The following is a 17,046-nucleotide window of genomic DNA, read 5'->3' as shown; positions in this document are numbered from 1 at the left end:
CCTCAAATGTGCTATGTAAGTGAAGTGGGCTTCACTTCTTAATATCCCCATTTCCTGTGCTGGGATTCCACATGGGTCCTACCACACGGACCTCCACTAATGCTTAAAACCACGAGGACCAGTGGGAGGATGCAGCAGGTAAAGGTGCCTATTGCCAAGCCTGAAGGCCCACATGACGGGAGGGAAGAACTGGACCCCGGAAGTGGTCCTCTCACCTCCATGTGCTCACTTATGCATGCACCTCCACACAAGCTGAATAAAGAAATACAAATGTAATTTAAAATCTAAGAGTGTGGGGGCAGGAGCTGGGGGGCCATGAGTGTAAGCAGGAGATTTCGCAGGGGAGTTTCTTTGTGGCACTTCCCAGGACTCCTAACTCTGGCCAGTGAGCATTCTCTTTTTGAGTCTCTAAGCCCTCAGTTTGGAAATTAATCCATACTTATAAGTAGGTGTGATATCTGTCGCCTGGGCTAGTTAAAAAATAAAAAATAAAAACAAGCATATTGAAAATTTATCCCAGGTACCTAAAAGCAAACTTATTTTTAGCCATGGCAATCTAGCTAAAATAAGTATAGCTGGCCATGCGTCCCTTAACGATGGAGATTCATCTTGAGAAACGAGCCTTCTGATGATTTCATTGTCATGTGGAGGGAGTGTGCTCACAAAAATCTAGGCGGGGCGGTCAGCCACTCAGTGTGGCCTTCGGATGCAATCAAGGGATGCTGCACGTGAGCAGGGCGTAAAGGCCCTCCAGTTGGAGTGTGGGATACGGCTTTCGGCAAATTTCTGTATCAAGAGGGCACACCCTAAAACAGGAAGAGGAGAAGGGTATAGTATTTGCATAAACCAGTACCAGACCTGTTTGTGATCATTGCCAAACACTGTATATTAATATAGAGTAGCTTGTGCTATATTTTTATAGGACTGGCAGTATAGTAGGTTTATCTGCCCCAGTGTGACTGCAAACACACAGGAATGGCGCGTTTAGTTACAGAAGTATAGCTCTGGGAGGTAGATGTTTTCTGCTCCGTTATAGTCTTCTGGGACCACTGCTGTCTGCGCTGTCTCTCGCGGAGCAAAGCATCCTTCCACAGCGCGTCACTACGTTGACTATGTCCAGTTCTCTTGCACTTGGATTAGAATAATTTCAAATCAGCTAGTTGGTTTGGAGGAGCTAGAACAATTCCAATATATTTCGATTCTCCAAATACCTTATTTATTTATTCTTAATTTTTTTGAGACAAGGTCTCACTGGGTATCCCTGGCTCTCCTGGAACTGGCTATGCAGACCAGGCTGGCCTCGAACTCCACTGGGATTAAAGGTGTGTGCTACCATGCCCAGCAAATACTAACTTATTTTATGGAAAAGATTCAGTGCTGGGAAAATATTTCGGTGTATAAAAGTACTTGCCATACAAGTGTGGGGTCCATTCCCCCCAAACCCACGTAAAACCAGGCATGATAACAGACACCTGTAATCCCAATGTTCCTAGTGTGCATCTCTCTCATTAAAAAAAAAAATTACTTCCAAGTACAAGTAGCAAACCATGTGTAATGCTAAGTTGGACTACAAAATAGCACACATGAATCTTTATATTTAAAAATTCACATTCATCATAGAGTTTTCAAGTGTTTCTGAGCTGGAAAGGTATTTTCAGCCTTCTGATTTGTGAAATACATAGTGCTATTCATAAAATAGGTGTACCTACAATCGCTGTTTACGTAGTTTGTAAGCCATAGGCTGCGTGCACAGCCTCAGGCTATGTACAAGTAGACTAGGCATGGGGGCTGCTTCCGGCACCTGTTATGAAGGCACCCTCATCATCTCACCTCGCTCATAACCCGTTACCGAGACAATCAGGCACGTTCTGTAAAAGCAGAGCCATTTTAATACCAGTCCCAAGAAGACAGTTCATTTTCAGTGTTAGAATATCAATACACACATCTCCCAGGTTATTTTCATCCACGCTGCTTCACAGTAACATGGTTATTCCAGTGTTGCTTGCATCCCAGGTTTGCCAAAAAGATACGGGGGCGGGGGGGGGTGGTCCGGAGACTCCAGCTGTGTGGGTTGTTCTGGACAGAGTAGAAAGCAGAAGAGATCATGAAGGCGGGGGGGGGGGGGGGGGTTCGGAGACTCCAGCTGTGCATTCTGGACGGAGTAGAAAGCAGAAGAGATCATGAAGTGCGAAACCACACACAGCCTGGAGGGCAGTAAGGAGAGTTGTGTACAGTTGTGGGGAGGTGGAAAAGAGTTTAATCAATACTCGTCCCATTCTGCCTTCACTGTCTCACCTGGTTTAAGATGCTATTGCTTTGCGCCTCACTAGCTGAGTGCGGAATTCCTAGAATACGGCGGGGGGTGGGGGGGTGGGGGGGGTGGGGGGTGTACCACCAGCAGTAGGGATGACCCTGCACTACCTGCTCAGGCTTTTCATCAGGGTCCCCTGATTCAGACTCAAATCATGAGAATACGATTGTCTCTTGTGGGAAGTGGGATAATCCCTCATGATGTACCCACCTGTGTTTTTAAGGTCTCACGTGTGTAACAGCTTACCTGTAGAAGTACTGAGTGTATCCTAGGCAGAGAGTTCATAGTAATAATCGTACCACAAACTCGGTGAAGTGACTCTGCTGTTTCAAAATCCCGTTAGCCAGGGAGGGTCTATTTCTTGCTTCCCTATTCCTTTGCTTTGTTCAGAATTGAAATCAACCCTGTGTTTGGTAGCAGCAGGGATACACCTTCAACATCATCTAGGGAAGACAACATGACGGAGTTAGATGCCCAGCCTCCTGCTTTTTGAAGTTGTGTGTGTGAGTTTTGGTTCCCGGTGGTGGAGCCAGTGGGGGAGACCTCTTCCCTGCCTCCCCACAGAGGCTCAAAGTGGGGTAGCTGGAGCAGGGTCCAGAGGAAGGCTAGAGAGTCGGGGAGCTAGGGAATATCTGGGTTCAGAGTGATGTGGGCTGCAGCCTCCCCTTGTGGGCCAGGAAGAGTTACGGTAGCTCCAGAAAGTCCTTGGCCTCCTTCTAGACTAGCTTGTGAGAGGCGGTTCCACACTGACTCCTTCTGCGACCGTCTGTCCTGTGCCTTCCCAGAAGACAACGTTCATTACAAGAGAAAGAGACCGTAAGCCCATGTTTAGGAGTTCACACCTTGTGTGGCGGTGCCAGGCAGCTTTCATTAGGTAGCGTTCACGTTAGAAGTTCTATTATTATGACATTTCAGTTTGGCATTTCAGAATTTCATCCCGGTCCCTTGTGTGTTAGATTTCAATGACTCAGATATCCCACATCAGAACTATGTGAGACACGAAGAAGAAAGAAAAGGGGGGGGGGGGGTGTGGAGATAGCAGCTAGTCACTCTCCTCAAGGTCCCGCTGTCTAGGAAGAGCAAATGGATCTCAGTCCAGAGAGGGAGCTAGTGTAGCCGGTACTGCACAGCTCTATCTGGCTACAAAGCAGGCCTTGCTGAGGCAGAGTCTTGAGGGAGCAGGCCAGGCCTTCCAAGTCTTAGGAGACGCTTGTGCTGGTGAACTTTTGTGTCCTCGGTGCTGCGGTCTCGGTCCAGAGCTCCCTGTACCACCTTGCCTTAGTGATCAACTTGGGGAGGCTAGCCCTCTGTGGTGTCGAGCTTTCTGTGGGTTGGATTAGAGACTCCTTCCTCTGCCTCTGCATCAGGGAAGCGATTTTGACGTTTTAAATGCAAGGTCTGTCCGCTGGAGTTGAACCTCCCGCTAAGACCATTGTCATCCTCTTTATGTCCCCTACCTAACGGAAATGTCAGCAGAGGTTCTAAGCTGGTCTGAACTCTTCCCTGTCTGGGGATGACATTTTGGAAACAAGACAAGACTTTAAAGGCATGATCTCAAGCCTCACGAAAGTCATTAGGGTCGTTTGAGTGTTCATGTTCATTTGCTGGTACACAGCATTTCGAGAAATCAAATCTGTATAAAATGGACATACGGTTCAGGTATGAGTTGGCTCGGACATACCGTACCACCAGGAGGTGCCTCTCTATAGGACATTCGAGTCAAGATGTGCAATTAAAATGGAAAAGTCCCAATGCTGCGTCAGGCCATGCTCCCTCTAACCCCAGGGACCAACACCTCCGAGGGGAGAGGGGAGGAATAGCGGGAACCCTCACGAATGTGGGCGCTCAGAAAGCTTTAGCATAGACTCATTTTTGGTTGAAACACAGCCGAAGTGTTAGGTTCGGTTTCCCCCGGCTCGAAAATAGCACTGTCAAGTTTTTCATTTGGTGAATTTTCACACAAGTGATAATCACACGTTTCTATAAATTATATTAATTTAACTTATTTCCCTAAACGTTGTTCTGTAGTGCGTAGCACGGATGTTCTCAGATTCTTGGCTGTGTGAGCTTGTTGCAGTTGGAAGAGGAGCAGAGACATCTGAAAAACATTATCTGGATGGAGGGTGCTGGAGCGGCCGATGTCACCTTGTGCTCTGGCTCAGCCGGCTCAGCCAGTCCCTCCCTCTGCATTTAATCCTGCTTCCTCCATCTTTGATGGCACTGGAGGCTTGGCTTTTTTTTTTTTTTAATTTTTTTTAATATTTTATTTTTTAGAAATCATCACTGTTATGCAAGTGTACTTAAGGGACAGTGAGCTCAGGCCATCCCGGTTGTTATTAAATGATTTAGTCTGCAGAGGAGTTGTGGCTTTAAGTTTAAAAGACAAAGGAGACCAATAGGCTGTAATGTGTCCCTTCGTGTCTTTAAAAACAGGGCTATTCATGTCTATGAAAACTAACCGGTGTCCCCCTTCTTTTCAGAGTATGATCTCATCCATTGTAAATAGCACGTACTATGCCAATGTGTCAGCAACCAAGTGCCAAGAGTTTGGGAGATGGTATAAAAAGTATAAGAAGATTAAAGGTAATCTCCGTTTCTTGTTTTTAAAGCCGATTTGTAGATCCTCGGGGCGATAAGTTGTTAGTTTTTTTTTGACATGGATGTTAACTGTAGCTGTTGTTTATCATCTATGCACATGTATGTGTGTATACATACAGACATACAAAAGTATTGATGAAGGTAAGATTCACAACATCTCTGTCATAAAAGTCAACCCTTCAAAGTAAGATGGTAGTCAGGCTACAAGGAAAAGTTTTAGTGTGATCTATCAACTTCATGGTTTTCACCAGGGATGCCTGTAAAGGCGGAAGTCTTTGAATTGTATTTAGGAGTGTTATTTCAAGTTACATAACACTGATTGTTTGATTCCTGGTCAACAGCAGAAAGACTGCCAAAGCATCAGGAAAGCTTGTATTAGAAATAGGGTATCAGTGTGTTTATTGGAGACAAACCCTGAGGGATAAGGTAAGTTTTCTGTGGTCTGGCATATTTGAACTCAGATCTGGGCCTTTAACTCGCGAAGTTCCGTGAACTTGGTCAAATCACTTAATCTCAGCGAGATTCAACATCTTCATCTAAACATCAGAAATGAAAGTATCTAGGTCCTTTAGTAGCCGTGAGTACTAAATAAGAGAATATTAATATAGAATCAATCCTAAATGACTAATAGCTGTGATGTAATAATGGTAGTAAGACTAGACATAATACATAAGAAATTATATGTAGCCTTGAAAACACCGCTCTTTTGCATAATGAATATGCTAATTAGACTGCCCGGCCTTTTAAATATATTAGTGTTATTTTACCTTTGCAAGCATGTTAATGTAGAAATCTTTTCGTTCTTTCCAATGAAGGTGAATGTGACTGGTCTTTGATATTTGGGCTACTTTTGGTGACACTGGTGTTGATGTCTGAGCGCCACACCAGTCTCTAACGGTGACACTGCCCATTAGACTGTAGTGTAGGTGTTCTCCGTCTTGGTGTCGGCTCACTACCCCCTTCGAGGGCCACACGATTCGGTGGGTGGGTGGATGTGAAGGTGGATTGAGCTTTATTATTGGCAGGCTTCCTCGAGGGAGACAGGGTAGCATGAAAGCAATACTTCTGGCGAGTGAGTGTCGGAGAGCTTGTTTACAAGATTGCCCTTGGGCAAGCGAGCTCTTGCTGCCGCAATCTCCCGGTTCAGATCGAGAAAAAGGGTGAGCATTGCACGGTGAACACGCAATTTAGAGGAAAGCAAAGCAGCCTCCCGGTTCAGATCGAGAAAAAGGGTGAGCATTGCACGGTGAACACGCAATTGAGAGGAAAGCAAAACTGGCGAGCTATCCAGAGGTTAAGTGTACTGCAAACCGAATTACGATCAGTTTCTCTTCAGCATAGTCTCAAATTCCTTGAGCCCTTTAGATTCTGGTTCAGGTGTTTGTCTTCAAATACTAATACTCACTTCTGCGTAGGAGAAGCTGAGTAAGCCCTCACTCTGAGGTGTCATTGTGTGGTTCAGAAGGGTTTCCTTCCTCCAACTGTCGCCTCCAAGTTCTTCTTTTGAAATTGGATTGTTAAGGTGCTTGAACACATCGACTTTGACTAAAAATCAAAAGAATCGCTCAGCTTCAAGGTCGTTGGCTAGATCACATTTACCTGCTAGGCGGAAAAGGAAGAGAGCAAGTGCATCCTTTTATATGCTAGACTGTGATTTCAGCTTCAGCAAGCCCGGGAACTCTTCAATGGTGTGATTTCCCGGTTGCCACCACAGTGGTGTGTGTGTGTGTGTGTGTGTGTGTGTGTGTGTGTGTGTGTGTGTGCGAACACTCACATTGTCTGCTCTTTCAGCGATTCAATTCTTTAAACTCTGATTTTTTTTTCAAGTTAGTAAATGCACAGCTAAATCTTTAAGTGCCAATCAAAGCAGACCGAGGCCTTGATTTCATCCAGTAGATCAAGCCTCCACATCTAAAGGGGCCAGGAGGCACCCTGTGTACACGGGTTGTTCAAGACACTAGCCATCGCTGTTGGGAAGTGTGTGTGTGTGTGTGTGTGTGTATCCGCGTGCGTGTCAGTGGGAGGAAGAAAGGAAGGTTACGGTATGTGTGAAGTAAATACAAGCTGCCACACACAGTTCAAGTGTGTTGATTCATCAGCCCAGGGAGTGGGAGGAAAAACAAAGAGCACATGACAGGTATAACGGCGCCGCGCAGAAAAATAAACACCAGAGAAGTTCATTTTGTTAACTTCCCACCCTCAGGATGCAGTTCTAGGCTCAGCACTTCTCTACCCATAAAGGCTTCTTGCCGAGGATAGATATGGCAGGGAGCCCCTCTCTTGATCCATTTCTCATGGAAGGATCATGGTTTGGTTTCAAAGATCTGCTTGGGACCTTCCCTTTTCTAGATGAACAGAAGTAACAATGTTCCAGTCTGGAAGTCGGTAGCAGCCCCAGCAGACCGGGCCCTTAGGCTTCCTCCTGAGAAGGCGGAAGTCTGAGAGGCCCGGTCCTCCCTGCCGTCCGCTTCCCGCGCTCACCTGGTTTCCAGTGTGCATGCACCATGGCTTGTGTTAGCTACAGAAGAAAGTCTGCAGCTAACTTACTGATGTCCTAAGCAAAATGTAGGCGACGTCGTTAAATATGTTTCCTATTATCTGCTAATGTCTGTTTTAATAAAACAGTGGGAACTAAATGGTTGCTTCTTAATCAAAACCATGACTTTCAAAACATAAGCTATGTGATTCTGTTACAAATTGCCACATCAGGATCTCCTAGGTCAACTCTTTTTTTCTATCCTCATAGAAATAAATAAACAGTAGAATAATTATATACTCTAAAGATCAAAGTAGAATAGGACTCAAACCTGGCAAAAATAAAAGTCTACTGGAAGGATAAAAAAAAAGAGATCAGATTGCAAATTCTATAGTCAATGCTTAAATAAATATGAGAAAAATGAACAATCGATAATTTGATATCATTAAAAACAGACGTGAACAGTGTATACAAATGGAATTGTCGAGATTCGGCAGTAAACATTCTAATGTGCGTTTCTGGATTTGTTGTTGCCCCATCTAAACTATTTATACTCACTCTCTATAAAGTCCTCAATTGGCTTGGCTTAGTGTGTTGACTTTATTTTCCCCAGTGATCACAGTCGGCCTTGCTGTGTTTACCTTTTCCCTTTAATCTCAAAGACAATCAAGGTTGGCCGAGACATCCTTGAGTTAACATCACCACGACTTCAAGAGAGACGGAGAAACAAGCCTGTATACTCTGGTTTCAAGGTCCTACCATGAACCTTGTCCCAGGACTTTGGGCTCCCGAGGAGCAGGGGGTGGTGGGTGGGCACGTTAGGTTGGTCTGCACCTCTTTGTAAAACTTGCCATTTGGCTGCTTCTGGGCTAGATTTTCAAGAGCGCTCAACTCTGCCGTGTAAGGAACACATTGTACCTTTATCCAGAAGGAAGGAGACGAGCCACTCAGTGTCCAGTGTTTATGAGCAATGGGCAGAGGTGACCCGTCGCCACCCAGACACAGTCATGCTGCTGTGTAATCGTTTTTAAAGTTTGGGGATTTATTTATTACTCTTATAGCTGTTTTTTTTTTAAAGAATTACCCTTTAATCTATTATTTTTGCAAGAGCTCCAGATACGAACTATCCCGTAACTTTTATGAAGCCCAAGGCAATTGTGTTGGTGGTACCACTACCGATCTCATTCTCTTACATGTTTGGCTGTGAACCTAGCCTTTCATGGCCAAGCCATCTCTCTAGCCCACCAATTCCACTCTCGTGCATTCATGGAGTCCTAGGCACAATGAAGACGTGAATTGACAAAGGCAGTTCACCTCAGGTTCGAGTGGATCCTTGATGAGTAAGTTCAAATGACTACATCCAAAATACTTTTTACGAAAATCGGAACGAATTGTCTTTCCTGGGATTCATCTCAAAGTCTTTAGTATGTCTCAAGAATTGAAGGGTCATTCAGAGTTCACACAAATACTGGTGGCTATTATAAAATTATTTATGTCGTAGAATAATACCACCAGAATGAATGGGCCTTAACCAAACCCTGTATTTTGGTTAGGGCTGAAAATCATGCCCGTCACTTTCCTCTTCTTAATCATTGCTCAAAAACATTCTGATTGCTAGTTTTCTTAATTTTATTTGTTTATTTGGGCCTATTTTGAAAAAAAAAATATTGCAAAGCTGGGAGAAAAGGGGGATTTCTAAAGCCAGTGTGAGCTTCCTCCAGTCTGGTTTATTCTAGTAATCAGTATATTATCTGACCCTGTCTAATCTACCCATGCAAGATCAAACGTCCAGGCCAGCAAAGCAGATAGTAAACAAAGCTCGGAGGAGGCTTTCAGGAAACACAAAGATCAGATGTTGAATGAAAATGGAACTCCTTGAACTAGTCCTCTGTACTCAAGTGGTTAAGTGGGTTGTGATTAAAAGAAATAAGTAATTATGATCATTATAGCCGAAATGATATAATGTTACCACATGTAAAGCACCTCCCGTACCCCGAAATGATTGTGTCATTTACAAAGCGGTGCCTCCGAGCTGAATGGAGAATCAGTGTCTCCTGACCTGCTTCGCCACGGTGCTGTCGGTAGCCAGGACAATGCCTTTAATCAGCTCCCGGTCCCCCTGCCTCTGCTGCTGCCCGGTGCTGATGAGGTGGAAAGGAACTTACTTTTGTCTACCTGATTCTCTTGAGTTACGGAAGGAATTTGCTTTCACCTTCGGGTTCTGAGGAAAGGTGGCTCACAAGGAAGCCGACATTATGTCTTTGTGCAAGTAATGCCAGCATCGAGTCCTTTGAGTTTTATATAAATATTGGAGTCATGAGAATAGCAACAGCACTTCTCCAAACGACCATTTCCAGCATGCTGGTTGGGGGCCTTTGGAGGAAGAGCCTTGTGCATTTCCGTGTGTTTCCTGGTCACCCCGGCAGTCCAGTTGGCAGTGCCAGCAAGCAGAAAAAAATGGTGTGTGAGGACCGCTCTGAGTGCTTGGCCTGCGTAAGTCAGTTCCTTCCTCGGATCTCCTGTGGCTCAGTTTAGCTATGCTGGTAGCTGCTTATTTTTGGTGTGGATATATTTATTCATAAGTGTTTAAAGAGCTATAAATAATTGTTCTTAATAACGTAGTTGATAGAGCAAAAGAAACTTATCTGCTATTTCAATTAATTTAAAATATATTTTAAAAGAAGATAGGTTTCCGTTTCCTTAGCTATCAGTTTTCTATCTATCCACCGTCTTCCATCCATCCCATCATCCGTCTATCCCAGAGAGTCACGATCTAAAGAAGAGTTCTCAGCTTCTACAGAACTCTAAAGTATACAAAACAGTTAATAGGGTAGCATGGGTTCTAACATTTGAAAATAAGTTTGAGCTTTTCTCTTACATTGCTGGAGGAATTCTAACGGTGGGGCCATCACAGGGAGTCTTACGTAGGCCTTCTATGTCAAAAAGACAGCATGCTCACAAGAAACAAAGAATTGCTGTCCTAACAAGACAAAGACTGTGATTACACAAATGTCTAGTGAGCGCATACGTGCGTTGATGAGAGTGGGCAAGGAGGTAGAAATATCAGCGAGTCATTCAAGATGAGAGGCAGCGAGCAGCCTCACGAAGAGCTGGAGAATGATTAGTGCACACACTTTTGGGCTAGGTAGCTCAGGTGGACCCGAGGGAGCTTTCTTGTTTTCCTTTAGTAATACTTTAATTTTTGTTTGAAATAAAAATATAATTACAATTTTTTCTTTCCTTTCTTCAACCCCTCCCATGAAGACACTCTTGTTCTTTCTCATTCATGGCTGCTTATTCTTTTGTTTCTTTAATTTTATACACACACACACACACACACACACACACGCATTTGCACACACATTACCCATGCTCAGTCTATATAAAGTCTCTTGTATGTATATGATTTCAGAGCTGACCATCTGGTATTGGACAATCAGTCTGGGGGCTCTTCCCCCAGGGAATACGATTTCTTCCACTCTCTGCACTCTCAGAGAAAGGCTTTCAAGGCAAATCCAGCTCAGGTCCTTCCTGTGTTGTGTGGCATCTTCAGCGAGGGCGCTTACCTGCAGCCTCTTGGCAACCAAGGGTAGCAGTAATTGCCTATAACGTCTGGGCCTCTCTTGAATTCAAATTGAGTTCGTTAAAGAGCAAGTGCTCTGTGATATCCCAGCACGGAAGTCCAAGTGCCTCATGGGAAACGGTTCTCCAGCCTGCTCCTTGCTCTTCTGAAGTGGCCTTCATTCTGCCTTTTGCAAGAACTTGAGCTCATCTGAACCCCTAAAGGAATTCCCACGAAGCTAGAGCAGTGGTTCTCAACCTTTCTAATACAGTTCCTCATGTTGGGGGACCCCCGACCATAAAATGATCTCATTGCTATTTCCTAACTGTAACTTTGCAACTGTTACAAATCATAATGTAAATCTGATATTCGGGAGGTCTGATATGCAGACCTTAAAGGACCCACAGGTTGAGAACAGCTGATCTAGAGTTGTCTGGAGTACGGGTCCTTCTGGGACAAAAGAGCTCCAGGGTACACATCTGTTTTGGGCTCTCCTCAGACTAGCGAATATAAGGCATTATTACTATAAGAACTTCGCGTTAGTAGGTAGAATTGAATGTACATGAACTTACGTGAGCAAATGCACTTGGCCTTGTTTTGGCAGATATTATTTTGTAGCCAGCCTTATTTCTGACTGAGAGCTTAAAACCCCTCAGTTGAATGAAAGAAAAAGATGATAATTTTGGTCATTTAATTCATATAGCTAATGAGCTTAGGAGGCTAATACTCTATTCAAATAATCCATTCCTTTCATATTAATTAGTTATTGAACTAAAGAGTTAGAAACGGATAATTATAACTTTATTAACTGTAAATTGGGAATTGTTTGCACAAAGAAAAATACCTCTTTGAAATGTTTTTTCCAACCAGTTTATTATTTTTCCTAAAAGAAATGGCCTATAACATTTATGATTCATCCAGTCAGGGAGACCAGCCTTTTGGAAAGATTGAATCAGGGACGATTGTCTCCTTGATGAACTTTTCTCAGGAGGTTGAATTAAAGAATTAACATGCATTGAGTGCTAAATGGAAGAGGCAGACTGTCTGAATCACAATGTTGAGTTTCTGCATGTGGTTCTTTTCTGCACCACGGGCTGAACATACTTTAAAATTATAGCCTAAATTAAGACAAAAGGCAAAAGCATAGGCACCCTCAGATACAAGCAGTTTCATCTACACTTACAGGACATTTGGAATGATCGGTGCTATCAAACTGCTTAGAGCCAGGATAACTGTGTCACCAGGGAGGGGGCGGGGCTGTGTGGGCAGTAAAGTGGACAGTGATCACTTTTTCCGTGGACCTTAATGGGTCCTGTGAGCTTGCACTGCCAAAGAAACAGAGGCGTCCATATCCCGGCTGCTTTATAGCAGATGTGTATGTTCTAGAGAACTTAATACGGGGAAAGGAAGTTGATAATAAGTGGAAAGTACACCTAAGGAAAGCCAGCATACAGCATTATCACAGGCCTGGCTGGTACCCCTCGCTCACAGGCCATTTTATTGGGAGTTAACAAGTTGGCTCTGGATGTCTTGCTTGAGGCAGAGACCTTGCAAACGAATTCCCAACCCTGAGACAAATTCTCTACAACAAATTTAGAGAAAAGGAAAAAAAAAATCTGTAGACTTGGTAGTCCTAAGAGATGTAGCCTCTCCACCCCACCCCCAGCCGCCTTTACCCTTCGGCTCTTTCAGACTCCTAAATATTTTCTTTAATTATATTTAGTCAGCTCTTCTTCTCCGGTTGTTGGTTTCGATGGTGTGGGATTGTATTTGACGGATGGAGGCCCCTTTGTGTTTGTCTGTTACGTTCACCGAAACTGGCTTCCAAATAGTAAATTGACTTGTATTTACAGTTATTGACCAGGAGATAATAAATCAGAAATACTTCATAGATAGGCATATTCAATATTGGTCCACGGGACACGTTTTTTTTTTTTCATTATGTTTACGTTTTTAAAAGAGCTACATACAGCAGAAGACTTCAGGGGGCCAGTAGAGCTGTTAATACTTGTCCAAGCTCAGAAAGAGGAGCCAAAATAAATACCAGATTTAACCACACGAAATTGCCAGTTTTGGAGGGCCAAAATCATTGCCTGATTGCCCACTTCATGAAGTCAGTCTTATGTGAATTCGCTCTGATTGCCTGGGGCCTTAGGGTGTTTGTTACCATGTCATGTGTGTACTGCACATCTGACTTATTGTTGGCCGTTTCAACCGAACACTTTCTGTGTACACAATTTACCAATGGTGCTTGCTTCTTCTCTCCCTCATTGGTCAGGTGGGACACAAGCTGATGACCTTCATATTGGGGCAAAACTCTTCAGGATGCAAGAAAAATAAAACAAGGGGCTTATCATCATGTATTTTTATATCTCCAATGAGTAGTTTAATTGCTAAGGAACTGACAGGTACACACTAAAAGGAGCTTTTGTTTTTCATAGAAAGTCACAGTCATAGGCGGAGGTTCTATGTCCACCTGTGTGCACCAAGTAGGTAATTTATCAGAAGCAAAAATGCAGGTGGAGCTTTTCCTTAAGTTAAAATTATTTGGTATTGTGCATCTAGGGACTGGCATGATTCTTGGCCGACAATCATTGATTAATAAATATTTTCATCTCAACTAAAATGAAGAAGAAAGCACGAATAATCTTTCACTAGTGATTACTTAACTCAGCTATTGGTCTTGCCGTCTCTTTTGACCTGACCAGCTTTTGCGGGCTGTGTCACCTCGGAAGGCTCTGCAGAACACACGTGGACCCTCATGGCTCATGAAATCCACCTGGCCACCAATTCACACGTGTAAATACTTGTCACAAGCCTTGTGTGCACACTCGTATGTCCCGCCAAAAGCAGGATTTGCAGAAGGAAGTTTGTTCGTTAGCTCTGCTTCTAACCCTAAAATCTAGTAATAAGTGTGTGCCAGCTTGGACGGTGTAGCTTCAGCTACAGACCCCTGGCACCAGGAGCCTGGAAATGCCACTTTTCCAGCTCTCTCACCTGCTTTGAGTTTTCTGAGCTTCATCTTCCTCTACAAACTGGAGCTGTTTTTATTTAGGCTTCACAGTTGTGGGGAACCAAACAACAATAAGGTTTAGAATGAACCCTCAGCCGGGATACAGATGGCAGGGCCTGCTGGTACCCCAGGCCCTAACACTTTCCAAGTGTTGCACTGGCTTTACAGACTGGGAAATTTCTGGGCCTCATGTATCTTGTTTCTAAACAAGATTTGCTAGGGGGCCAGCAAGAGGGCTCAGCGGATGAAGGGCCTGCTCCCACACCTGGCGATCTGAGATGAGTCTATGGGATCCGCAAGGTAGAAGGAGAGAGCTGGCTGCTCCAAGTTGTTCTCTGACCTCCATATGCCCTGCTCTCCTCCACGTCAATAAATCTAATAATTAAAAGAAAAAAAAATCCATCAAAAATACTCGTGAAACATCCAGGCAGTGAGTGTGTCACTTCAAGTTAAGCAAAAAAAAAAAAAAAAAAAAAAAAAGAAAGAAAAGAAAAAGGAAAGAAAATCCAAATCAACAATAATAAAGGCTAGTTTTGATTGCCTTCACGATTTGTTTATTCTAATCATGCTAGAGCTATAGTGCTAGCTATTTGGAGTAATCCCAAATATTTTCTATATCTAAAAAACTATTTGACTCTAAACAAGTTTTCTCACTTGTGATTTTAAGGAACTCATTATCCATATTACCCCTGAGGTTTGGGGCGATGTAGCAGAGAACTTGGGGTAAAGGTTTAGAAACCAAGGCGATCCTGACTGCCTTATCTCTGTATTATACTCAAGGTTCAGATAAGAACTGGTTTGGTTGGCAGAACTCCTACCAGGAGTGCCCAAGATGAACCCATGTCTGTCTCACCTCTGTGAAATCACTTGCAGAGAGCTTCTGAGGGCTTCAAGTGGCATTGAGAGGGTCTGTTTGTTTGTTTGGTTTTTCCCTTATGTTCTTTTGCCCAGGGTGTCCAAATGAGGTTCTGGGGAATACCAGAGTGTTATCTTATTAAGGAATCCATTAGCACCCACTCGTGCTAATCTGTTCACATTTGCATAAGCATCTTAATGGCTTAAAGAAAAATCCATAGGCCAGAGATTCTGGAAGTTTCTCCTTGCAAAACCTTTTACCCAGTTCATTGCTTTTTTGCCTACTGTAACTATGGGCAGATTCCAGGGCCAATTCACAAGGCAACTGTATTAGGTTTGCCTTGAGATATCCCTCAAGGGCTGGCCCCAAATTCATGGCGATCCTTCTGCCTCAGCCTCCTGAGCACTAGCCATGCAGGTGTAAGTCACTGTGTTTAGTGAATAAGGTTATTTTAAATCTCCTTCCTACTCTGTTTGAAAGAAAGAAAGGAAAGAGAGAGAGAGAGAGAGAGAGAGAGAGAGACGGGGGGAGGGAGGGAGAGAGAGAGAGAGAGAGAGAGAGAGAGAGAGAGAGAGAGAGAGAAAGAAAAACCCAAGACATTGACCAACTACTTTAAAGGATTCTACAGGATGCATATTGGCCAAGAAAGTGGATTTATTGTTTTTCATGCGGAAAACCGAAACTTAAATGTACTTGTATTGCATTTCTCCGAATTTTACTCTTCCAAACGTTTCCATTTCTCTTTGTGTGCACGGGTGTGCACGTGGAAGTTGGAGAACAGTGTGCTGGCAATCTTTGCCTTCCTCCCACCACGTGGACCCAGAGGATCGAACTCAGGTTGTCAGGCTTGGTGGCAGACACCTTTACCCGCTTAGCCTTCTTGCCAGCCCTATAACTTTGGTCGTAGAATTGTGGGGTTTTTATCATTGCATCCTCGTTCTGTCTTATCGCCTTCCACTTCAAGGGATTGCTTACCAACTCCGGTGTTAAAGGCGGGCGTTCTTGGCACGCGGGCTGGCTTTACTGTGTAGCTGAGTACGGCCTTAATGTCCTGTACTTCCTGTTCCCACCTCCGAGAGCTTGGACACGGCTGCGCAGCTCCACCACACCCTGCTCAGTGTAGGAACGTGTAAGCCTCGTTTGGAGAAACTGAGCAGTAGTATCATGTTTGTGTGTGTCATGGGGCCGACGATTCCATGGGATAGTGAGTTATTTTAAAGTAAAGGAATTACGTTTTCCAAATTGGTATCCATGGAAGAGTTATGCAAACACAAGGAAGAGGTTCTTTTGCGAGACAGAAGGCGTTGGTTAGAATGTCCTAGTTAAAAATGTCAGATAAGAAGGTTTATCTGTCAGTCACAATTATACAAGTGTTTTCTGAAATGTATAATATTAATTTAACAAACATCTTAATGATATTGAACTTTGAAATTTTACTCTCAGAATTTTAAGATAAAGGTTTTCCTAAGATAAGAATAAGGTATAGGGCTGGACAAATGGCTCAAAAGTTAAGAACACTGGCTGTCCTTCTAGAAGATCCAGGTTCTGTTCCCAGCACCCACATGGTAGCTAACAATAGTCTGTAACTCTAGTTCCACGACATCCAAAGTCCTCTTCTGGCCTTTGTAGGCACCAAGAGTGCATGTAGCACACAGAGATACCTGCAGGCAAAACACGCACACATAAAATAAAAATAAGTAAGCCTCAGGAAAAAAAAAATTATGTCCGTGGAATCTACTATTTCTTTGAAGTCTCCCAACCAATAAAAAAATATATTATTCAGTATATTCTTCTTGAATATAGCTTTTAAAAGCCAGGTTCAATCAGAGTTTCTTCAACAAAAATATAATGGTCAATGAATATAAAACTATAGGGGAAATTCTGATTGCTCATATACGTTAAAAATATAATTAAAGTTCAATAAGATGATAGCCTTTCTATTAGGAATTAGATTTAGCAGGAGGAAGCAGCATCAGATTAGAGCACAGATTATACAGTGGCATCCTCTTATAAACAGACATGCCCAAGCAGACACAACATGGTGTGATCATCCTTGAGCTTAGACTGCTTGAGTCCAGTCCCCACGACCGTCCCTCACCATCTTCCTGTGTGCCGTGTATACGGAAGGATCTCACTCGAGTATCTGCCAGACCACAGGCCTGAAGTGTGTGGCCGCCAGTGGCCATGTGAAGCTGATGAGAGAGAGGCATGAGCTCATTCAGTGTCCATC

At 43.6% G+C, this 17,046-nt stretch overlaps 1 protein-coding gene across 9 annotated transcripts in view; it reads left to right on the top strand.

The window, feature by feature from the left end:
- LOC121445049 (DNA-binding protein SATB2) overlaps positions 1–17,046 on the top strand; it is a 176,676-nt gene that overhangs the window by 81,623 nt on the left and 78,007 nt on the right. For all 9 annotated transcript variants that reach the window (XR_005973869.1, XM_041647033.1, XM_041647029.1 and 6 more), the window contains one exon: positions 4,792–4,894. Coding sequence is in view for 8 of the 9 variants with exons in the window: in XM_041647033.1 (XP_041502967.1) it covers positions 4,792–4,894 (103 nt within the window). In the remaining variant the exon portion in view is untranslated. The remainder of the gene's footprint in view (positions 1–4,791; positions 4,895–17,046) is intronic.

The sequence above is a fragment of the Microtus oregoni genome, unplaced genomic scaffold (assembly GCF_018167655.1).
Source record: "Microtus oregoni isolate MIOR12 unplaced genomic scaffold, Mior012 000154F_ref0000087, whole genome shotgun sequence".
In the NCBI taxonomy this organism is placed as follows: Eukaryota; Metazoa; Chordata; class Mammalia; order Rodentia; family Cricetidae; genus Microtus; species Microtus oregoni.
The sequence above is the reverse complement of the archived record's forward strand: the minus strand, read 5'-3'. Positions and strand labels throughout refer to the sequence as shown.